Here is a 10987-nt window from a genome sequence, read left to right as displayed (position 1 = left end):
TTATTTTATTAAATTTAATAAAATAAATATGTTTATAATTATTATTTTTAATAAATATGATATTATTTATTTATTTTAATTATGAGGGTAAAAAGGGAAGAGGGGAGAGTAGATTCCTACTCCCACCTCCCCCATGGGAATCTCATTCCCCACTCCAAAATTAGGTGGGATCCATGGAGTGGGAATCGCACTCCCCCCTTAAAAATAGTAAGTAAACACTAGAGTGGAAGGAATACACACTCCATACTCTCACTCCATAAAGTAAACACTACCTAAGAGTAGAGAATATGTGGCCTTGAAAAGAAGAGGAGTTGCTCTGTAACCATCGAAATTCTTCCAATTTGAGGTTTAATATACTCTTTTAGTAAATTGAATTTCGGTTTTTGGTTTGCTAATTTACATATTTAATCTTGATTCAAGACTCGAGACAGATTATCGATTTCTCCCTAAATTATTTATTTGTTTATTTGTACTGTTTTTCTAAAATCATGTTTTGGTGTAAATATTCTCACTTTTCTCAATCAAAATAAAATTGTGGTTAAAACGAAGTTACTTGAAAACTACTTTGCCAAACCTTTAGGGGCACAACGGATACGATACAACTTTAGATTGTTTGGGTAAACAGAAAACCAAAAGTGGCAACCTCCCTTTGCTTTGTGTGTGCTTGCATCTATATAGGAATTGGGTATTTGCTTAATTATTTGTATAACACTACTCGTAAAGTCACAAACTAATGTTGTTGCAGACGTTCAAAGACAAAGAACAATTGTTATATATATTCCGAGGATGGATGAAAATGAAGAAAAGCGAGAAGGAAATCGTCAACCCATTTCTCTTTGCTCATATTGAAAATGTCGAAACCGAAGACTCATGATGTTATGTGTGAGATTTTACTTACACTTCCTACAAAATCTATAGTCATATTCAAATGTGTATGTAAGGCCTGGTTCAGTATGATCTCTGATCCTAACTTCTAGACATTCACATTCAACGTCAGATGTCAAAGATTATGACTGCCGCTAGGTCCAGGTTACCTGGATCTCAGTACTTCTAATACAAATTAGAAGAGAATGGGATGAGAGCTAGGAAATTTGCTGCTTTGAGTGTCCAAGATGAGGATAGAGTCGATACAATTGGATCTTGTGGTAGTTTACTACTGTTCTCTATCGAAGCAAATTGGCCAGCTCTTATGTATATGATGTCATCAGTTATCTTGACAGAAGGTACTGCCTTGTACACCATCTAGTTCTAATTTGCTGCTTCAAGTCATTGGTCTATGATACATCAAGCCAAAAATATAAGGTTTTGGTCTTTTGTTATAAAATGAATGGGGTGCTTGAACTGTATTGTCTATGCACTTTAGATTATGAAGCAAACGACAACCGGCATCTGTTAGCTTTACTTGATTTCCCAGGCAGCACACCATCTATCAGACAGAGTGTTCCTTTCATCTCTAACAACCCGCAATTGCTTGAAATAATACGTTCACATGGGACTTGTATTCTTTTCCTAAAATTTTCTTTTGCAATGTCCATTGGCAGTATAAACTATAAAATCCTCACAAGGCTGAGTACGTGACACTCCTTATGTTTGCATTAGGTACCTTCCGTGGGTTGTAAGGGAGAGTTGCGGCAACAGAATGACATAAATTCTGACGCATCATAATTTTTCATTCTATTGGCACAACATGGGTACTGAGGAGATGAGTACTCGGATTGACGCTAAAGCTGGCTTCAACCAATCTCACAATGAAGGTTCTGTATTGAACGAAGGACAACAAAAGGTCACTCGATTTGTTTTTTCTTCTCATATTGGTGTCTGCCATATCAATTAAGATATATTAACTTTGTAAATATATCACAACTCATATACTAAATTGATAACTGGCCTACTCGAAAACTTATAAATTTCATAAAGCTATACTACCAAATAAATTTGTTATATTCAGGGTCCCTTCCAACAACGAAATTCCTAACTTATAAACTCCCTGACAAAATAAATCTACCATTTTCATATTCAGTCCCAATTCGATAGGAAAATCCTTTATTTTACAAACTAAAAGATTAAAAAACATAAATGTGTTTGAATGAAGTAGAGTATTCCCCTTTTGTAAAATTAATACTCTTCCCATTGACTATAGTAATGACTCCATTATGATAATAAGTGATTTGAATAGGTATTTCATATTTTTGAAAGGAAGTGTTACGCTTTCCAAAGAGCATTTTAAGCTCGGAAGATTTGATGTCATGTCCTTGATCTGCCAAATTTATATAAAGTCAGATAACAGTCTTAATCTTACAACAAAGGAGTTCCACTTAATGACATAATTGAGACATTTCAGTTTGACACCCAGATGCAATAAGAAATCATTTCTTATGCATTGAGGAAATTGTTTCAACATTAAAGTCGCATGCTTTATATACAAAACATCCAATGGACCTGTATCTGCTACTATAACCTACTCCTTACTTGGAGTCAGTCACGAACAGCAGCAGCTATGGTCGAAACCATGGAATCGACTCCACAGACGTTGCGACCCCTGCATATTTTGTAGTATCCGTTCTCTCCCCAGCTCTCACCCCATGAATTCTTGATGATCCAGTATGGCTTCTCCTTCAACCTGATTGGAGCATAGCCAGCTGAACCGTATCCCACGAGCAACACTCCATGGTCCAATCGCCTCGAGCATATGTATGGGCAGGAAACTCCCCCAATGTATGTCTGCATGTACACGGCATTGATGGCCACTGCATTCAAACAAAGAAAGAGGTATTACGGTTAAAGCCAATGAACATCTCCATTAATTAAACTACCAGAGTGAAATTCTGATTTACAGTGCCACTGCAAACCTAGACATGAACAGAAAAGATCCTCATGACATGAAACCATCTGCAAGAAGGAATTATTTACCTGCAAGGGGACCATTTTTCACAAGATTGGCAGCAATTTGATCCTCATCAAGGGAGACAACACTGAAGTTGGCCACTGAGGCAGCAATCTTACTCTTATCGAATTTGCAGGCGTGGCCACGATCAGTGCCGGTGTAAGGATAGTCTTCCTCCCGCATAAGCCCACCAGCCTTGAGTGTGTACTCAAAAGCACTGTTCATAAGCCCACCATTGCATCCAGAATCACAAGAACCTGGTTCCTCAGGATCACACTGCAGACGGATATAACCATTACAGTTCAATTAGAAGAATTAGAAGCACTGACATGAGCTTAATTGGCAACTTTTCAGGCCGGGGGGGTTGGGCGGACAAAATTTTCAATGTACAAGCAAATAGCATATAATGGGGTCATAATACTGTACAGAAAATTAGCTAAGGCAACAAATATTCAAACGGTTATATACATTATATACATGCAAGTAATCTTATAATCCAAGAGTGAGATCTATTCACAAACCTCATGATCGCAATCCACAAGCTGTTGCTCACTGAGGCTCACAAGCTTTCCAGTTGCCAGGAAGTTAGCACCTTCCAAGGCCCCTGTTGTACTGAAACTCCAGCATGATCCGCATGAACCCTAATCATCACAACAAAATAACAATAATCAATTACAAATCCAACATAATTTTATCCAAATTCAAATTTAAATAATACAAACAAATCAAAGGCCAAAACTAAATGCCCTAACAAACATGAAATCCAAAAAAAATAAAAAATAAAAAAATGGTTAACTTTCTATAGCACGACCTCAAAATAAATAAATGAAAATTACAAAAATCCTAACAAATAGAAGCTTCAATAATGTAAAATAATATTTTTAGTGAAGAGACACAAATTTCAGCAAAAATATAAATACAAACAAACAACAATAATAACGAAAAAATGCAATTCTTTTTTTTTAAATAAGTTGATTAATTAATTAAAAAAGACCTGATCTTTAACAGGGCCTACAGCGCCCTTCTCTCTCCAATCAAAATCCGCCGGCAAATCATTCGTAGGCAAGATCGGCGCCTGATCCGCATCCTTAGGCAGCCTCAGCTTCCTCCTGAGGCCAAGGTACGTCCGGCGGAACTCGGCCGGAGTCAAGTCGGAGAACTGAGTGACGCCGTGGGTGGCGCTCGGGTCGAGCTTCTGGCGACGCGCGGCGCGTCGCAAGTTGGCCTTGAAAATAGTGAACCTACGGTCGTGCTCCTCCTGCGAAGCGTACGCTTTATTGAACTTCTTCTTGAATAGGGAGAAGTGGTGCTCTGCGCCCAAGAGGTCGTTGTTGGTGCTCTCGTGGTGGCTTAGGATCTCGTCACCGCCGTCCGTTACTTGCCTGATCAGCTGATCAACATCGTCGATCAACGTCCCTGATGAAACGGCGGAGACGACGACGAGAGAGACCAGAAAGAAAACTACTGTTTTAGATCCCATGTTTTTAGACAATGCTGATATCAATAGAAGCGTTCGTTAGCAGGTAAGTCTGTGTATATATATATATATATATATATATATAGATCCACATACACACACCCGAACCAGCAGATACTTATTGATTTTTTTAAAATCATTTTTTATATGAATTAATATATATATATATTTTAAATAAAAAGCAAGTTATGGATAAGATTTACATCTCTACTTAGCACAAAATTACGGTGGTTAATTTTATTCACCATACTCTAAATAATATTTAGAATTTTTTTTATTTTTTTAATTACCGTGAGAAATACTATTTAATAAATATATGTATTTTTATAAAATAACTGATCAAAATAAAGCCAACGTATTATTTTATAATTTTTTATATATTCTAATTGGGCATTGCTTTGGGGAGAAGGAGAAGAAGGGGCAATGGACATAGAGCACGTGGCACGAGTTGAGTGTAGAGTTCAGGGAACGGAAGTTGCTTGCCTTGTTAGTTCTAACCGAACGTGATTGGATACAAAGAAAATGGGAGCTGTCGTGTAGTTTTATGTTTCCATTGAAATAGGGACTATTCATACAAAGACTTGCGGATTGGAATGTTAATTAGATTATACGACCCCAGCAGGAACCGACTTTTGTCTTCTTCTTCTTCTTTTTTTTTTTTTTGTGTGTGTCTTTTCTTATTTTCATAAAAAATGTTCTGTAATACTAAAGGGGATAGGTTGAAACTGTCATTTTTTCTTTTCTTTTCCGTTTTGGTCGGTGGGGATGTAGCGGATGGGCAATAAAATACGGTGATATGGTGATGTTGAGTTGTTGACGTTGCGTTTCTAGTAAATTACTAGGTAGCCACATACAAAATTATTGAACATACCGGGGGAAAGGAATCATGAATTGTTTGATTTTCTAGTTTGGATTTTCTGAAAATAATTTTTAAAACAATGAAAATTTCAAATTTTAGAATCACTAATGTATTTTGTTTCCCTAAATTTTCAAATTTCAGAATCATTAACATACTTTTTTTTTCCCTTATCAACTAATGTCTTGGTAAAATTCTAGTCAAGTCATTATGTGGACCAAAATATTTTAAGGAGGTGTTTGGTTGGAAGGAGAGGAAGGGAGAAGGGAAAGTAATTTAATTTTTTTTTATTTCCTTTGTTTGATTTATCATAATTTATAAGAATTTAATTTTCATTAGAATTTAATATACATCATAATGTAGAATTTAGATTTCATAACAAAGAGTAATGAATTTGAATTCCTCCTCCATTAGAAGTCAAAACATCCAAAATTACCCTTCAATCTTTTATTGACTTATTTAATATTATCAAATTATTATTATTTATAATTTTATTTTATCAATTTAATATTGTAGATAATTAATTTTGTATTAGTAAAGTTAAAGCAATGATTTAAATAATTTAATAAAATCACTTTATTTATTTAATTAATTTTAAAAAATTGAAATACAAATTTAACATTCACCGGACCGCCATCATTGCCGCCGCTGAAACCCGCGCGTGGGATGTCACCGCCGTACCGTTGGAGTCGCCGGCCTACGAGCAACGTCATTATGATGTCAAACAAGTGAAAAAATGAAGTTATCTTCCTCAAATCAAGTTAAAAGAAATTTGAAATTTTTTTGACTATCTCAAATCCGAACAAACATCAAGTATTTCGGCCAAATAAGTTGTTTCAATCTATAGATCACCAAATTCTGATAGTTTTCATATAATTCTCGAGTTAGAATGACATGGTACAGTGGTGGTTGGCGGTGGACGCGGCGGCGGCGGCAACTCTATTTTTTTTTTTGTTCAAATAAAAATGAAAAATTATGATATATTAATTAAGAAATTATTTGTATTATGTCATAATTTATTTAGAAACAAATTAAATTAAACTAATTTTAAAATAAAATTATGTTAATAAACTGTTTGAATAGAGTTTAATTATAAATATAATTATATTACTTAAAACAAAATTTTTATTAGTTATTTAAGTAGTAGATTAAATAAATTTATTGTTTAATTTTTTGAATTATATTTATGGTAAATATTGAAAGTTCAACACTAAAGGGTGAAATTGTCCAAATAAAAGTTAAGACATTTCCTTTCTTTGTATAATTTTGTAACAAATCAAACATTAGAAAAGAATTTCAATATACTCTCCTCTCCTTTCTTCCACTTTCCTCTCCTCTCATTTCCTTACTCTTCTTCAAACCAAACACTACATAAAGACTTATTATTGATAATGATCTCTCTGGATTTATGGGAAGAATTTGGGAGGAAAGACCTGTGCAAAGTTTTAAAAAGAAGAAAATAATTGTTAAAGGTATGAAGATTGTTATCTTACATTATCATATAAGATGTATGATTCTTTAACAACTGTTAAATAAAAATCCAATGATTGTGGAAGAATCATGTATGTTATATGATCATCTAACATAACTAAAGGCTAAAGGCATGCTGGTGATGGCATTTAGTGAAATGATCTTAACTTTATACAATTGAGCATCCCGAGGGCGTTTCTAGTCTTTTTGAATGTGTCGAGGTGTGATTTACTGTTCTCTAAATCAGGTAAGAGTGTTTAAGAAAGGACCTAAAATTATTGTAAATTCAAATATAATGGGTTCTTTCTGGGTCGGGGCACTCCCTATGTGACTGTCCATTTAAAGCTATCGGACAAGTACACATGAGCTTGTTCGAGGGCAGCTTCTCGTACAACCCTTTGCAGTAGCTGTTTGTAGGGTCTTTTTGGTGGGGCTCGGTAGGCCCAATGGGGAGATTTGTCACCCTTACGTGGCCAAATATTTATGAACTTAAGACTCTTATCTCATGATCTGTCGCAATGAATGAACTTACAAAAATTTTAAAATTATGTGAATAAAAAATGGAAAAAAAGAAAGAAGAAAGCAAACGATGAACAAATTGAAATAATATTTTTTCATATTGTTTTCAATGTATTTCTATTAAACAAATACAGTGAAAAATTACATAAATTATTAACTAACAAATTGGGTTGTTGAATTATGTATAACATAACAAAAAATAAACTCTCCTTACTCTTCAATAAATAAATAAATAAATAAATTAAACAACTTGTTAGTATTCCAATCTTCTCGTCAACAAGAGCTACACAACCTAGTGCTTAGAGATGGCAAAAGTCCAGGTTAGGTCCGGGTTCGGGGCTGCCCGGGCCTGACTCAGATGTCACACGTAGCTACCCGGACCCGGACCATGCCTGGATTTTTTCTATGCCCGGCACTATCCGGGCACGAGCTTTTTTTCGGGTTTTCTTTACCCGCATTTTCAAAGGTGAAAGCACTGGAAAAAAAAAATGCAGCCAAAACAATTGTTTACTTCTAAGTTCTAACAAACCGGTAACAGTCGAAAACCAAAACATCTTATTATCTTAACATAGGCAAACATCTAATGGAATTATTAAAATTAAAAAGGGAAAAAAATTCTATAATAAATTGTTACAACATCTTAACTATTTCAATTTCAATCTACTTTATAAATTTAAGTAAATAAAAAATAAAAATCATTTCAATCTATTATCTACTACCTAAATTCATTCAATTTCTAAATTAAATTCATTCAATCCTTATCTAAAATTTAAATTGAACATGACAATAATCATCAAATAAATCTAAATAAATGTAGCATACATAATACATATCATAACTCCAATATCAATAACCAACATAACATATAAAAATCCCAAAATATCAAACACACGTAATTCATAAAAGAGTTTAAAATACAATAATGTAACATATGTAAATAATAACTTCATGTCAAGCAGCTCGACGATTGTGCCCCATCATCATCATCATCTGAAATTAACTCCTCCCCAACAAAAATCTCATTTTCCGAAACTCCACCTAATAACAAAAATAACATATTAAGATTTAAAAGCATTTTGAGCAAACAAATAATACTATAACATAATTCAAATAACTTTATACCTTGAGAAGAAGCCCAAATCCAATTTTGAGCACACATCAAGGATTCCAAAGTGTTAGGATGAAGTCTACTACGATGCGGACTCAAAAATCTGCCTCCGGTACTAAAAGCGGACTCAGAGGCAACAATGGATATAGGAATTGTTAGCCTATATGGCTATAGATATTGATTTTGATGATAACAAACTACATGTATTGATTAAATAAAGATTTATGAATTGTGTTTTTATAATAAGAAAATGATGTTATGGAATCAAAGTGTTCTGGACTAAAATGAAAGTATTTTTAAACCTTTGATATTGTTTTTGAAATTCGGATTTGGACCTATTTGAAAATCTTTAAATGTTTTGGGTCATTCTATAATTTCACATATTTTGGGTCATATCTTAATTTTAGAATATTTTAGGAGTAATAAAGTAATATTTAGAAATTCTGAAATTGGACCTATTTGAAAAATTTCATAACGTTTTGGGTCATAATACGGTTTTATAAAGTTTTGGGGTCAAACTATAAAATTAGAAAATATTTCACTGTAGCAGTTACTGTAGCAAGCGGCTAACCGGATCCTGACAAACGGTAGACCGGATTCGGGCAGAGTGTTTCTGAAACTTAAACGGCTTATCGGATTTCACAAGCGGCATACCGGATGTTCAGAAATTCAAAATTCTGACTATAAAAGTAACATTAAGTGGCTAATCGGATGTCCATAAACGACAAGCCGGTTACGACCAAAATGTGCATAATGGCTAGTTTTTGAGCTCAAACTATAAAAACTCAAATCCAATTCATTGTCAAGCTCTCCAACAAGCAAAAACAAAAAGCATACGAGATATCTTGAGCCTTCAACTTGCAAAACACAAAACATTGAATCATTCCTTATTCTTCATTTTTGAATATCTACTCATTGAGTGAGTTTTATTGTAACTTTCATTTCTGCATATTAATTATAAGAGTTTGAGTGTGTGAGACACTTGAGTGAAGAGATTGGGAGATAATCTCTTTGTTGTAAAGGTTCATTGACACCTTGAAGTCAATTGTAAACGGTTGAAGCCTTGGAAAGACTTGAATAGTGAAATCCTGAAGCTTGGATTGCTTGGAGGCGTGGACGTAGGTGGGGATTACCGAACCACGTAAAAATTCGTGTGTTTGTTTCTCTTCTCTCTAACTCATTAGTTATTGTGCTTTTATTGAACTTATTGCTTTCAATTTTTATTAAGACATTAGATTGCTTGTTGTGTGGATTTGTTAGGATAATTTTTAAAAATTTTAATTTACCCCCCCTTGGGTTGCACACTTATATTTCATGAATGGCTAAGATATCCTTGGCCAACTCGCCCAAAATAGGATATTAGTCACCTTAACACGCTTATTTCGACTTCAAAATGTTTCAAACTCATCTACATCCCAATACTTATTCGGCGAAGAAGATTCCAAAGGAACATCATTCAACCCAACATCCTGCCTATCACTCAAAATCATAGCTTTCATTTCATATTCTTTCACTAAATCATGACAAAGCTGACGTGCACACTCAATATGCTCATCTGTTGTATCACCATAGATCTTTGGGAAATAAAAATCAATCAACAACATCTTATATCTCGGGTCAAGAACTACAGCCACAACTAACATCGGATGAATTTCATTCCAATATTTTTCAAACTTATCAACCATTTTATCAGCCATAATTCTAATAGCAAGATTATCGAAAGTGCGCCACCCATTAATTGACATTTTCATTTTACATATTAACGAAAAAAATAAATTAGCAGTAGGGTATTTTGTACCCGAAAACATCTCCGTTAACATGTAAAATGATTTCAAATGCTCCACCATTGTGGCTGCCAAATCCTACTCACTATCACTAGGCAAGCTCTTATATTGAGACTCACGCTGTTGTAACCGAGAAAAAACACTTCTATACATCAATGCTTCATTAAGCATGGCATAAGTAGAATTCCAACGAGTTGGACAATCTAACTTCAAACTTTTTTTACAATTAATTTTCAGTTGCCTAGCAACTAGCTCAAAAGATTCAAATCGTTTTGGTGTTTGTGTCCAGTAACTAACACTCTCCCTAATCTTTCCAACCCCGTTTTCTATAACTTTCAACCCATCCCGCACAACCAAATTCAATATATGAGCAGTACATCTCATATGAAAAAATTTACCATTGGAAATTAAGGTACCGAGATCAAACCTTAATAACAATTTCTCCACCATCGCATCATTAGTGGTACAATTATCCAAGGTCATTGAAGACAACTTTTTATCCACGTTCCAATCCAACAAACATTGCACCAACTCATTAGAAATGGCCTCAGCAGTATGAGGGCTCGGAACATAAATAAACCTAACAAATATTCAAGTGATAATATTAAATACACAAACTTAAAATATTATAACAATTTAAACTTTAAAAGAAATCAAATATAAGTAATAAAAAATTGAAAGAAAAATTAAGCAAATAAAAAGTTATAGAAAAATTAAAAATTAACTTAAAATTCGGCTATGTAATTTCCAAGAGTTGTCAATAAAATGTGCTGTGACAACCGTGTATCCTTTTTTCTAGTTACTTGCTGTCCATAAATCAGTAGTAATAGCCACTCTACCATGATTTTTCTCCAACATATGCAAAGTCTTAACCTTCTCAATATGATAA

General features: G+C 34.0%; 1 protein-coding gene across 1 annotated transcript; it reads right to left on the bottom strand.

Annotated features, from left to right (window-relative positions):
- Positions 1-2244: 2244 nt before the first annotated feature.
- LOC102620490 (probable cysteine protease RD19B) lies at positions 2245-4424 on the bottom strand. Its single transcript, XM_006487274.4, has 4 exons — positions 3879-4424; positions 3406-3525; positions 2911-3160; positions 2245-2747 (listed from the first exon to the last, which is right to left on the bottom strand). Exons 1-4 carry the CDS (start codon positions 4362-4364, stop codon positions 2476-2478), a joined length of 1128 nt encoding a protein of 375 aa, XP_006487337.2. The 5' UTR covers positions 4365-4424; the 3' UTR covers positions 2245-2475.
- Between the last annotated feature and the right edge of the window lie 6563 nt (positions 4425-10987).

Source organism: Citrus sinensis, chromosome 8 (genome assembly GCF_022201045.2).
Source record: "Citrus sinensis cultivar Valencia sweet orange chromosome 8, DVS_A1.0, whole genome shotgun sequence".
Classification (NCBI taxonomy): domain Eukaryota; kingdom Viridiplantae; phylum Streptophyta; class Magnoliopsida; order Sapindales; family Rutaceae; genus Citrus; species Citrus sinensis.
This window is presented reverse-complemented; position numbering and strand designations above follow the sequence as displayed.

Excerpts from the sequence above, each read along its gene's own strand:
- LOC102620490 (XM_006487274.4), bottom strand. The coding sequence starts at position 4,364 with ATGGGATCTAAAACAGTAGTTTTCTTTCTGGTCTCTCTCGTCGTCGTC. Across the intron at positions 3,526-3,878 it reads TAGGCCCTGTTAAAGATCAG|GGTTCATGCGGATCATGCTG; the intron begins GTCTTTTTTAAT and ends TGTGATGATTAG. Across the intron at positions 3,161-3,405 it reads TTGTGGATTGCGATCATGAG|TGTGATCCTGAGGAACCAGG; the intron begins GTTTGTGAATAG and ends ATCCGTCTGCAG.